The following is a 13,844-nucleotide window of genomic DNA, read 5'->3' as shown; positions in this document are numbered from 1 at the left end:
CTCGTGTGAGAACCATCACCGCTGCTGTGTGCTGGGAATGCCTCAAGCAACCGATTTACCAGAGTTGCTTGTTTATTAGCCAAGGTCAAGGTTCTCCTGTGGCATGATGTTTTGTAATTTGCCTTTATAGCGTGGATCCAGGATGCTGGCCAACCAGTAGTCATCATCGTTCATCATTTTGGCAATGTGGGGGTCCCTTTTTAGGATCTGCAAGGCATAATCTGACATGTTGGCCAATGTTCCCGGTGTCAATGATGCACTGCGAGTGCTGGGTGGAGGAGCACTTTCTGGCAAATCCACATCCCTCCAGTCACGCACAAACCCTGTACCAGACCTTGCCACGCCAACATTTTCACTTGCCCCACGAGATGCATCCTCCTCCCCTAAGTAATCATCCCCATCATCATCCTCCTCCTCCTCTTCTTCCTCCACCTCCTCCAGGAGAGGTCCCTGAGCAGACAATGGCTGAATGTCATCAAGGATTCCCTCCTCCTCTTCCTCCTCATCAACATTGGCTGCAGACGTCTGCTCCTTAAGGTGCGTCAAAGTTTGCATGAGCAGACGCATAAGTGGGATGCTCATGCTTAGGATGGCGTCGTCTGCGCTTACCAGCCGTGTGCATTCCTCAAAACACTGAAGGACTTTACAGAGGTCTTTCAGCTTCGACCACTGCACACCTGTCAACTCCTTGTCTGCTCTCAAAGTGCCTGGCCGTGTATCCTCCCACAAATGCATTATGGCCTGCCTCTGCTCGCACAGCCGCTCCACCATGTGCAGGGTGGAGTTCCACCTTGTTGCAATGTCGATAATGAGGCGGTGGTTGGGAAGGTGGAGCAATCGCTGCAGCTTCTGCATACGAACGGAGTGTACAGGCGACCGGCGGATGTGCGCGCACAGTCTTCGCACCTTCTGGAGCAGGGCTGTTAACTCCGGATAATTTTTGAGGAAGCACTGCACCACCAGGTTCAAGGTGTGAGCCAAGCAAGATTACGGCCGTTATCACTAACTACCTTGCCTGCCTCAAGATGTACACTGCCCAGCCATGACTCAGTTTGTCGCTTCAAGTACTCGGCCAGCACCTCGGCGGTGTGTCTGTCGCCCAAACACATCATCTGCAACACAGCCTGCTGACGCTTTCCACTAGCTGCTCGATAGGGGGACACCTCGTGTGCAACAGTGGCAGCTGCAGATGGAGTGCTCGTATGACTGCGCTCTGTGGACGAGCTTTCGCTTCTGGAGGAGGAGGAGGAGGAGGAGGGTCAAACGCCTACAGCCAACTGTTTCCTATACCGTGGGCTAGGCAGCACTGTCCCACCACCGCTGTCCTATGTGGACCCTGCATCCACCACATTAACCCAGTGCGCAGTGATGGACACGTAACGGCCCTGGCCATGCCGACTGGACCATGCATCAGTTGTGAGGTGCACCTTTCCACTCACTGACTGCTTGAGTGCATGGACAATGCGGTCTTTCACATGATGGTGGAGGGCTGGGATGGCTTTGCAAGAGAAGAAGTGGCGACTGGGTAGGTCATAGCGTGGTACTGCATAGGCCATGAGTTCGCGGAAAGCTGCGCTTTCAACCAACCGATAGGGCATCATCTCAAACGAGATTAGTTTGGCAATGTGGGCGTTCAAACCCAGTGTACGCGGATGAGAGACTGAGTACTTTCTTGACCTACTCATAGTGTCTGGGAGGGTGAGCTGGACTTGAGAGCTGCATATGGTGGAAGTAGCGGTGGACAGGGTGGACTGAGAGAGGGTTGATGATGGTGATGGAGTTGGTGTTCTTTCTGATGGCCTAGATTCAGTATTTCGTTGATATAACAGTGGGATTCCCTGACTGCTGTGGCCTTGCAACGACACCTCATCATTTGCTGCTGTGCTAACCGGTGGGCTTACAGTGGGGGAAACAATGTAGCGTTGTTGACTACCTTCTTTGTGATCAGTTGCACATGTGGCACTTGAGGTTTGGTGTTGTGTCCACGCTTGCAAGTGCATGCTGGTTAAATGTCTAAGCATGCAACTGGTATTCAAATTTTTCAGATTTTTCCCTCGGCTAAAGGTCTTTGCGCACTTCTTACAGATAACCTTGGCCTGATCATGAGGATTTTGTTCAAAAAAGTGCCACACTGCACTCTTCCTACTTTGGCAGACATTTTGCGGCCTAGCACGCTGTGATCTTTTGACCCTCTGGACAAGCTGTCCAGCAACTCTTTTGATTTTTGGAACCTGTCTTTGGAGTGCTCCTGGCCTGCCAGATAACAGCTGTTGCGATGTCGATGTCTGCTGTGGATGCTCCTCCTCCTCATCTGAGCTATTGGAAGCAGCACCCTCTTCCCCCAATGGATGCCAATCTGGGTCAACAACTGGGTCATCCATCACCTCCTCTTCAATGTCATGTGCACCTTCCTCTGTGTCACTGTGTATGGTGGTATAGTGTGCTGGAAGGGGCACCTGAGTCTCATCAGGGTCAGAATCTGGCTCTGTACACTGCGAGGACAATGTAGTGCTCTGAGTGAATGTACCAGCAGAATCATCTATCAGCGGCTGTGCATCAGCGCACTCCATGTCAGATTCATCTTGGCCTGGGTAATTCACCATTTCACTTGATAATCCAGGCATGGTATGTGAAAACAGCTCCATGGAGTAATCAGTAGTATGGCCTGCGTCATCCTTCAATCTTGGTTGGGGTGAAGGACACAAGGAAAGGTGTGGTTCATGAACATGAGCCTCCAATGACGACTCAGTGCTTTTATTTTTTACAACTTCAGAAGAGGAGGCGATAGAGCTGGAGGCTGAGTCAGCAATGTAAGACAAAACTTTTTCCTGAAGCTCTGGCTTTAAAAGCGGTTTGCCAACTCCTAGAAAACTAAGCCTTCGAGGCCTTGTGGAGCCAGACGATGACGCAGGCTCAACACCTCCTGCATTCGGTCCTATTTTGCTTTTGCCACTACCATCAGATCCACCACCAACACCATTATTACCAGCTGCCAACCCCCGCCCAATTCCACGGCCTCTTCCACCAGCCTTCCTCATTTTTGGTAGAAATGTAGACAAAATCCAACAAACTATATAGTAATGTAAAACAAGGTACAAGGTGTCTATAGGACAGGGGAGATTTTGAATTTCTGCAGACACTAGGGGACACTGGACACTTTTGGATTGTGTGAGGCCCACTGAGTATCAGAGCGCTATGTCACAGGCTCGATGGCACAGGTGTGAAAAAAGTGACTACAGGATAAGTGAGATTTTGAATTTCTGCAGACACTAGTGGACACTGGACACTTTTGGATTGTGTGAGGCCCACTGAATATCAGAGCGCTATGTCACAGGCTCGATGGCACAGGTGTGAAAAAAGTGACTACAGGATAAGGGAGATTTTGAATTTCTGCAGACACTAGTGGACACTGGACACTTTTGGATTGTGTGAGGCCCACTGAATATCAGAGCGCTATGTCACAGGCTCGATGGCACAGGTGTGAAAAAAGTGACTACAGGATAAGGGAGATTTTGAATTTCTGCACACACTAGTGGACACTGGACACTTTTGGATTGTGTGAGGCCCACTGAATATCAGAGCGCTATGTCACAGGCTCGATGGCACAGGTGTGAAACAAGTGACTACAGGATAAGGGAGATTTTGAATTTCTGCGCACACTAGTGGACACTGGACACTTTTGGATTGTGTGAGGCCCACTGAATATCAGAGCGCTGTGTCACAGGCTCGATGGCACAGGTGTGAAAAAAGTGACTACAGGATAAGGAAGATTTTGAATTTCTGCAGACACTAGTGGACACTGGACACTTTTGGATTGTGTGAGGCCCACTGAATATCAGAGCGCTATGTCACAGGCTCGATGGCACAGGTGTGAAAAAAGTGACTACAGGATAATGGAGATTTTGAATTTCTGCAGACACTAGTGGACACTGGACACTTTTGGATTGTGTGAGGCCCACTGAATATCAGAGCGCTATGTCACAGACTCGATGGCACAGGTGTGAAAAAAGTGACTACAGGATAATGGAGATTTTGAATTTCTGCCGACACTAGTGGACACTGGACACTTTTGGATTGTGTGAGGCCCACTGAATATCAGAGCGCTATGTCACAGGCTCGATGGCACAAGTGTGAAAAAAGTGACTACAGGATAAGGGAGATTTTGAATTTCTGCAGACAGTAGTGGACACTGGACACTTTTGGATTGTGTGAGGCCCACTGAATATCAGAGCGCTATGTCACAGGCTCGATGGCACAGGTGTGAAAAAAGTGACTACAGGATAAGGGAGATTTTGAATTTCTGCAGACACTAGTGGACACTGGACACTTTTGGATTGTGTGAGGCCCACTGAATATCAGAGCGCTATGTCACAGGCTCGATGGCACAGGTGTGAAAAAAGTGACTACAGGATAAGGGAGATTTTGAATTTCTGCAGACAGTAGTGGACACTGGACACTTTTGGATTGTGTGAGGCCCACTGAATATCAGAGCGCTATGTCACAGGCTCGATGGCACAGGTGTGAAAAAAGTGACTACAGGATAAGGGAGATTTTGAATTTCTGCAGACACTAGTGGATACTGGACACTTTTGGATTGTGTGAGGCCCACTGACGCTGTATGGTGTGAAAAAATGCACGCTCAGTACCTCAGCAGGACAAAAAAAAAAATTGGGATTGCTTTTAAAAAAGCAGTTTGCAGAGCAGTGGGTAAACAGCAATGCAGCTGTCAGGAAGCCTTAGAAGGCAGCCTAACAACCAACACCGCTGATCCACCACAATATAGCCTCCCCTTGCACTGCACACACAGTGACTGGTGTGTTGTACAGGCAAAATCGCTAGCAGCAGAAGCAGTTTTTTTTTCTTCTTCCCTGCCTAACGCTCTCCCTACAGAATCAGCAACCTCTCCCTATGCTAAGATCGGCAGAAGTAAGATGGCGGTCGGCGTGCACGCCCTTTTATAACCCCTGTGACGCCCACCAAAGTAAGCCAATCACTTGCATGCCCTTCTGAAAGATGGTGGTGACCCCTGTCTATGTCATCACGTTTCCCACAGTGTCCGTGGATCCTGATTGGCTGAAAAAGAGCACAAAACAAACTTTTGAAACGCGACTTTGGCGCGTAAGTTGCCGACCTCGTGGCCGACCTCATCCTAGGGTCGGGTTTCGTTTCATGAAACCCAACTTTGCCAAAAGTCGGCGACTTTTGAAATTTTTCGACCCGTTTCGCTCAACTCTAGTAGTCATTAATTAATGTACTGTAATGCTTGAAATCTGTTAAATACAGCCCTGTATGTTATGCTGTATTTTATTTTATGTAGGTTTAATCCTTATGTAGACTTCAATGTTTGTCAGTCTAAAGTTTTGTATGCACTGTTTGTTGTTATTTTCTTAAAAACAAATAAAAATCTATTGTTAAAAAAACATTGGTGTGAACAAAACCAGTCTTGATGCATTGAGCCCATTGTTTATGCCATATGTGTCTATGTATGGCCACCCATTGGTCATTATTAGAAATTTAATACCTTAACAAACTAAATGGAAAATTAAAGGTGAACATATCAGAATACAAGATAAACCTACATATCTGTTGCAGCACAGAGTCTGTATGAATAACCTGAGTTGGCCATACTATCCTACAATTAGTTTTAAACCAAAAAGAACAATCATAGGGTGGAATTTAACAGCAAACGAACATTTCAAAAAAAATATGACACATCATCATGATGTGAAATTAGTTTTTATGACTGATACACTAAAGCTAATTCTGTTAAAGATGTTTTTTCATTATTAGTGATTAGCAGATCTATTCAATGAAATTCGACATTAAGTTGAATTTCCTGAATTTTGCAGGTCTTGGTAAATTCAAACAATTTGCGATTCGATTTGCAAGTTTTGCAAAAAAAAAAAAAAAATTATAGATATATAGATAAATTTATGAGGGTGCCATTTTAATCACTGCTGAAAATAGCATCAGCCAGAGAGTGGGCTTATATCACCGGTCAAGTGCAGTCAATCAGTAGGGACTATCACAGGGACTATAAAAGATATGGGCAGGGAAATCAGTGGCCATTTTAGCATTTTTCACTCTAGAGATAGGAAGTTGGAGTGCACAGCTCATCATTACAGATAGGGAATATAAAGACCTAAATCTGAGTGCGGTCTACTACTGCAGCACTGAAAAATATTGAAAATGGGAGCGGTAATCTCAGTCTGTGAATAATAATCCAAGTGATAGGAAAGTTCTGGACTTGCAGTTAGTGTACTGTGATTGATATGTGAGGTACTCTAGCACACCACCTATATAACACTTTTTATATGTCATGTCTGTCATGATCCAGGACGTGGTTTCGCTTTGGCCTGTCCTGATCAGACTGGGGGTTAATTGTGCTGCCTCTCTCTGGCAGAGGGCGGCTATTTAATGCTCATTGGACCTAGGTCCGGTGTCAGTTATACTCCTGCCCTCGGCTGAGTTAGTTGACCTTGTGCATACGTGTGCCTTGTGCCTAATATCTTGCTTGCTTGTTTGTTTTTTGATCCAGTTCTGTCCCTGTTAGGGTGTGTGCAGACGCTGCGGAAACCGCTGTGGATTCATCCGCGCGGATTTTGCAAAAACCGCAGATAAAACCAATGGTGGAGATAGGAAACCGCTGTGGATTCCGCAGAAAGAATAGACATGTCAATTCTTTCTGCGGTTTCAAAACCGCAGGAAAACCGCGCGGAAAAATCCGCACCGTCTACACAGCATTTTTTGGTTACCATTCATTTGAATGGTACTGTACACCGCAGCTAAAACTGCTGCGGGTCCGCAGCGGCCAAAACCACTGCGGAACCACAGCGGAATCCGCAGCGTGTGCACAGAGCCTAACGAGTTCTGCCTGCGCCTCTTGTACTGCGCTACATCTTGCGTATGACTCCCTGCTTGTGACCCGACTTCTCTCTGCTCGTCCCCTTGGTACCACGTCGCCCTCTTGTGTATGACCTTTGGCTTTGTCTGACCACCCGTCTGTTTGTCCCTCCTGTGCCTCGTTTGCCCCTACTGTTGTGACCTCCGTTTTGCCTGACTCTGAGTTGTTGTATGGTGTCCTGTCATATCTGAAAGCAGGAAGCTAAGCCCCGCCCCCTGCAGTCACATGACCATAGGTCCTGTGCCAGCTTGCTACTTCTGCGTCCTCAGGTCCTGTGCATCTTTACTTTCCGGCGCTGACAGGATCCTGACACCGATAGTTTGAAGCACGCATTGTCACCTCTGCTGCCCTACTCCACAGGTATCTTTTAGCACTGTTTCTGTACTCAGGACACGCGCACTGACTCAGTGAGCGCGTGTAGTGCGGTGTCTCTGACAATGTCACTGCAAACAAGGAGGGCAGGGTATTTTTTTTTTATAAATCTTTTCCAAAAGGAACACAAGGAAATGGCTTTTTCTTTCCAGATCCAAATAGATGACAATGGATGCTACATTAATGGAGCTGTTGCCAATTGTCTCCAATGTTAAAAAACAGATCCGGCAGAGATCAATTAGTGATCACCAGAACTGTTTTTCCTAACTGATTTCTGCTGAATCCATACTAACTGATCATTACTGGACATTTGAGCATGGTATAAGGCTGGTTTCACATTTGCGTTTTTTAGCGCTGGAAAAAAACGCATATGTGCGCATGCGTTTTTTCCCCTATATTTAACATGGGTGCGCATACCTGCGCGCTTGTAAGCGCATGTATGCGATTTTCATGCGCTGCGTTTTTTTGGGGTGTGCGTTTGTATTTTCCAGACGCAGCATGTTGCATTTTTTGGCCCTGCAAAAAAGCGCATGCGCACATATGCGCACGTTTTGCGCTAAAAATGGCCATTATAGCCTATGGATGCGCATATGTGCGCACTGGCATGCTCATGTATGCGTTTTTTTGCATATGCGTTTTTTTTTAACCATGGAATTTAGGGGTTTGGGTTAGAGTTAGGGTTAGTTAAGGGGGTTTAGGGTTAGGGTTAGGGTTAGGGTCAGGGTTAGGGTTGGGGTTTGGGTTAGGGTTAAGTATGGTTTGGTTAAGGGTTAGGGTCAGGGTTAGGGTCAGGATTAGGGTTAAGTATGGTTTGGTTAAGGGTTAGGGTCAGGGTTAGGGTTAGGGTCAGGGTTAGGGTTAGGGTCAGGGTTAGGGTTAGGGTCAGGGTTAAGTATGGTTTTGTTAAGGGTTAGGGTCAGGCTTAGGGTTAGGGTTAGGGTTAGGGTCAGGGTTAGGGTTAGGGTCAGGGTTAGGGTTAGGGTTAGGGTCAGGGTTAGGGTTAGGGTCAGGGTTAGGGTTAGGGTTAGGGTTAGTTAGGGTTTAGGGTTTGGGTTAGGGTTAAGTATGATTTGGTTAAGGGTTAGGGTTAGGGTTAGGGTTAGGGTTAGTAAAGTCATGGTTTGGGTTAGTGTGAGGGGCCACCTAATGGAAAAAAACGCAAACGCGGTAAAAACGCACTAAAAACGCATACAAACGCATAAAAACGCTGCGTTTTTTTCATGCATGCTCATAAAAATGCTTGAAAAAAACGCAGCAGTTGTATGCTTTTGTATGCGTTTTTTCAATGCGTTTTTTTGCGGGAAAAACGCGCTGCAAAAAAAAGCAAGTGTGAAACTAGCCTAAGCCATGAACCTTTCCCAATAAGCCACATTCCATTTCAGCAAAAACATGCCCCCTAATTTCACAAGTTGTATAAAAGTGTCTAAAACACATGATAAATATGTTGCAAGTCATGAAAGACAGATTTTTGGTGCAAATGACACTGGAGTTCTGGTGTATTTAGCTTGATAAATATGCTCCGGTGTATTTTAAATTATAAAGTAGAAATTCTATACCCTTAGCTTTGGTATATACAGTAAATGGGAAATCTAAAAAAATTAGGGGTACTTCACACTAAGCGAGATCGCTGATGCGTCACCGATTTTGTGACGCACCAGCGATCTCGCTGTGTGTGGCACGCTTCAGCGACCAGCCCCCCCAGCCGGGTATCGCTGATCATGCAGGAATATCCTGGGCCATTTTTTGATCGTTGGTCTTCTGCTGGCCAGCAATCATCGCTGTGTGTAGCAGCGGGAGAACAATGATCAGCGAGCTCCCAGTGCTGTAAGCAGACGCTGGGAGCTGGTATCCAAGGTAAACAGCGGGTAACTAAGCGCCGCGTGCTTAGTTACCCGCTGATTACCCTGGATACCAGCGATCCTGACCAGGTCGTATCATTGTCGGGATCGCTGGTGCGTCGTTTAGTGTAACGGGACCCTTAAATGTGGGAACAGAAAAAATACCAAACAAAAGTCCAGCTACCAGCATTGCTCTCCCTTGAAACCTTTTATCTGAATTCATTGTATGTTTGAAGGCTTTTATGGCTTTGGTCAATATAAGCCTGTAAATTGTCCTTCCCCCCATGCAGAACATGTAAATAGAATTTAGAGATCTATTTAACCTCAGTATAAAGGCAAAACATCATTGAAGTTACTGCAATGATTGTTGTTATCACAATTGTTATTTAGCACTGCTCTCACTACCTTTCTTGATAAAAAATAGTAGGTGGTTTCTAGTGGTAGGGATGTGATCAACCACAGTCTACAGATTTAATACAGTTTACACCAGATATTTGCTTTCGCTTTTTTTTTTTTTTTAATCCCTGCCAGCTTATAGATTTCAGTTTGTGATGCACAGACAGCCCAAAAGGCATTGAATTTACTAAGAGATGTGCACCTTAAAATTATTTTTGCTGTATTTACTCCAGCAAGTTATTTGTTTAAAAAAAAACCAGTCCTGATGAATTACATAGGTTTGGATACAAGATCTGTCCCCTTTTCCGGCACATTTTTTTTGAACTGCTAAAACTTACGTTATTCCAGATAAAACAAACTCATCCCCTTCCCTTTCCCACCAGCTGGAGGATAAAAGGTACAGCACACACCTCTTTTTCAGACAGCACCTTCCTAACTAAGCAATGCTATTTGGCAAAAAGTATCTAAATGAACAAGTCATAACATGGAGTGTTTGGCAATTTGCACTGATCTATTGTTTCGCTAGATTTGTTATTATATTGTTGACTGCACCTGTTTTGGGCTTGCTTAGTACACTTGTATATACTCAATATAATGCAATCTCAATATACACGTCAAATGATGCAAAATAGTAATAGGAGTTTCTAAATGCTACGTATCCTGATACTTCATCAAGAATGGGCACTAAATACAAATTGATTTCCTTAGTATGAAATATATCCATAGCGACCTACCTGAAACGCAGTGTTAGTGAAACCAAGAGTGTCCTCTCTGTTTTTTTCACTGAGCTCCATGTCAAAACAGCAAGAATTTGTAAATGTTCCAACCGCACAAGTGATTCTTGAATACACAAGAGCAGAGGTTTACCTGCCTGCAGTCACTCCCAGCCTGTATTTGGCTTCCTTGCTCCACCCTTGAAGAAATCTACTTGTTCGTTCTTTCAGAGATTGCTAAAGACTGTAAATTGCTCATTTCCATATAAAGATGGGAACTGGTGCAAGTTTGTGTGTCAGTGTCTTTCCCAAAGGTGACAATCGTCTCATTCTTGCACAATGGTCTCGCATCACACGTAGCAAAAGTTAGTTCACTTTGTGACTTGCGCAGAAGCATACACAGACATGTAAATGAAATATTTGGAAGACTTGTGTAATCTGTGTAGATATGTAATACAGGACACATACACTGTATGTATGTATATATCTATCTATCTCTATCTTCCTATCTATCTAAACACATACAATGTAAAGTTAGTATAACCAGTTCTAAACACACGCACACTCACACTGCTCAAAAAAATATAAAGGGAACACCTAACTACTTAGTGACCGAGCCAATTTTGACCTTAATGACCCGGCCAATTTTTACATTTCTGACCACTGTCAGTTTATGAGGCTATAGTTCTGGAACGCTTTAATGGATTTCACTGATTCTGAGACTCTTTTTTTCATGCCATATTGTACTTCATGTTAGTGGTAAAATTTCTTTAATATGACTTGTGTTTATTTATGAAAAAAATGGAAATTTGGCAAAAATTTTGAAAATCTTGCAATTTTCAACCTTTTAATTTTTGTGCCCTTAAATCAGGGAGTGGTGTCCCACAAAATAGTTAAAAAAATAACATTTCCACATGTCGACTTTACATCAGCACAATTTTGGAAACATTTTTTTTTTTATGTTAGGACAATATAAGGTTTAAAAGTTGACCAGCGAGTTCTCATTTTTCCAACAAAATTTACAAAACCATTTTTTTAGGGACCACCTCACATTTGAAGTGAGTTTGGGGAATTAATATGACAGACGATACCAAAAAGTGACACCATTCTAAAAACTGCACCCCTTAAGGTGCTCAAAACTGCATTCAAGAAGTTTATTAACCCTTCAGGTGCTTCACGAGAACTAAAGGGGTGTGGAAGGAAAAATTGAGCATTTTAACTTTTTTCACAAAAAATTTACTTTAGACTCAAACTTTTTTATTTTCACAAGGGTAACACGAGCAAAGGGACCACAAAATTTGTTGTGCAATTCTCCTGAGTGCACCAATACTCTATGTGGAGGAAAGCCACTGTTTGGGCGCATGGCGGTTCTTAGAAGGGAGGGAGCACCGTTTGACTTTTTGAACGCAAAATTGGCTGGAAATAATGGCGGGTACCACCTCGTGTTTGGAGTCCCCCTTATGTACCTAAACAGTGGAAACCTCCCAATTCTAACTCAAAACCTAACACAGCCCTAACCCAAACCCTACCCCCAACACACCCCTATCTCTAATCCCAACCCTAACCATAATCCCAACCCTAACCACAACCCTAACCCCAACACCACCATAACCCCAACACCATAACTGCAAATCCAACCCTAACCCCAACACAACCCTGACCCCAACCCTAGCCTCAATTCTAACTCTAGCCCCAATTCTAGCCCTAGCCCAACCCTAACCCTAATGGAAAAATGGGAAAAAAATACATTTTTTTATTTTATTATTTTTACCTAACTAAGGGGGTGATAAAGGGAGTTTTGATTTACTATTTTTTTATTTTGATCACTGTGATAGGGTCTTTCACAGTGATCAAAATGAACGAATAGTAAAAATCTCCTATTGTAGCAAAGTACTGGTCAGCAGATTTCGGTGCCATTTTCTTACGGGAAGATGACGTGGAGGACCAGGACGGAGCCGGTGGGTCCTGGGATGGCAGAGGTACAAGGGGGCCTGGGGGAACCCATTTCTCTCTCCTCTGGTATGCTAGATCATATCAGAGAGAGAATTGAATGAGAAATTATACTTTTTATTTGCGATTGCCATTATTTTGCAAATAACGGCGATCACAAGACTGGGGATGGCAAAAACCAACCTGAATCATAAGCACCCTTAATTACCACCGATAAAAGGCATATCGGAGGTCCATATGGGGTTAAAGAACACAATGTAACTCCAAGTCAATCACACTTCGGTGAAATCAACCTGTCCAGTTATGAAGCAACTCTGATTGTGAATCAATTTCAACTACTGTTGGGCAAATGGAAAAGATAATAGGTAGAAATGATAGACAATTAGCAAGACAATCACTATAAAGGAGTGGTTCAGCAGATGGTGACGATAGACCATTTCTCTGTTCTCATCCTTTTTGGCTGTTGTTTTGGTCACTTTTTGCATTTTGTCATTGTACCCTAGAGGAACAGAAGCATGAGGTGGTGTCTACTGTAAAACCCACAAAAGTTGCTCAAGTAGTGCAGCTCAGGATTGCACATTAATGCGAGCTGTGGCAAGAAGGACAGCTGTGTCTGTCAGCATAGTGTCCAAAGCATGTAGCAGGAGACAAGCCAGTACCCCAGGAGACAAGGAGGGGGCCATAGGAGGGCAACAACTCGGCAGCAGGACCGCTACCTCCTCCTTTGTACAAGGTGGAACAGGAGGAGTTGTGACAGAGCCCCTCAAAATGACCTCGAGCAGGCCACTAACATCTATGTGTCTGCTTAAACTGTCAAAATCAGACTCTATGAGGGTCGTATGAGGGCCTGATGTCCACAAGTGGGTGTTGTTCTTACAGTCTAACACCGTGTAGGTGATTGGAATTTGCCAGAGAACAAAAAGATTGGCAGACTGACATTGGGGTTCTGTGCTCTTCACGGATGAGAGCAGATTCACACTGAGCACATGTGACAGTCATAACAGAGTCTTCAGACACCATGGAGAATGTTCTGCTGCCTCAACACCCTCCAGAATGACCAGTTTGGCAGTGGGATAGTAATGTTGTGATCAGGTATTTCTTTAAAGCACTGCACAGCCCTCTATTTGCTAGCCAGAGGTATACTGACTGCCATTAGGTACCAGTATGAGATCCTCAGACCCAGTGTGGGACCATATGCAGGTGGAGTGGGCCCTGGGTTCCTACGGATGCCTGAAAATGCTAGACCTCATATGGCTAAAGTGTGTCAGCAGTTCCTGCATGATGAAAGCATTGATGCTACAGACTGGCTTGACCGTTCCCAAGGCCTGAATACAATTGAGCACATCTGGGACATGTCTCGCTCCATCCACCAATGCCATGTTACACCACAGACTTTCCAGGAGTTACCTGGTGCTTTAATCCAGGTCTGGGAGGAGATCCCTTAGGAAAACATCCACTTCCTCATCAGGACCATGTCCAGACGTTGTACGGCGGTCATACATGCACATGGATGCCACACACAATACTTTCTTGAGGCATTTCCACTGAAATATGATCGGCCTGTAATTTAATTTTCGACTTTGAGTTTGAGTATCATTCCAAATCCAGACCTCCATGGGATATTAACAAGGGTGGATTAAGGGTAGCCAGGACCATGGGCTGTTCAGACCC

The 13,844-nt window shown here is 44.8% G+C and overlaps 1 protein-coding gene across 5 annotated transcripts in view; it reads right to left on the bottom strand.

Annotated features, from left to right (window-relative positions):
* Nucleotides 1-10,571, bottom strand: part of SLC28A3 (solute carrier family 28 member 3) — a 189,632-nt gene extending 179,061 nt beyond the window's left edge. For 3 of the 5 annotated variants that reach the window (XR_012220370.1, XR_012220372.1, XR_012220371.1), the window contains exon 1: nt 10,245-10,571. Coding sequence is in view for 1 of the 5 variants with exons in the window: in XM_073546016.1 (XP_073402117.1) it covers nt 10,245-10,304 (60 nt within the window). In the remaining 4 variants the exon portion in view is untranslated. The remainder of the gene's footprint in view (nt 1-10,244) is intronic. The other 2 variants (XR_012220369.1, XM_073546016.1) reach the window with 2 other exon arrangements.
* Between the last annotated feature and the right edge of the window lie 3,273 nt (nt 10,572-13,844).

This window comes from Dendrobates tinctorius, unplaced genomic scaffold, assembly GCF_039654945.1.
Source record: "Dendrobates tinctorius isolate UK_male_01 unplaced genomic scaffold, ASM3965494v1 ptg000144l, whole genome shotgun sequence".
NCBI lineage: Eukaryota > Metazoa > Chordata > Amphibia > Anura > Dendrobatidae > Dendrobates > Dendrobates tinctorius.
The sequence above is the reverse complement of the archived record's forward strand: the minus strand, read 5'-3'. Positions and strand labels throughout refer to the sequence as shown.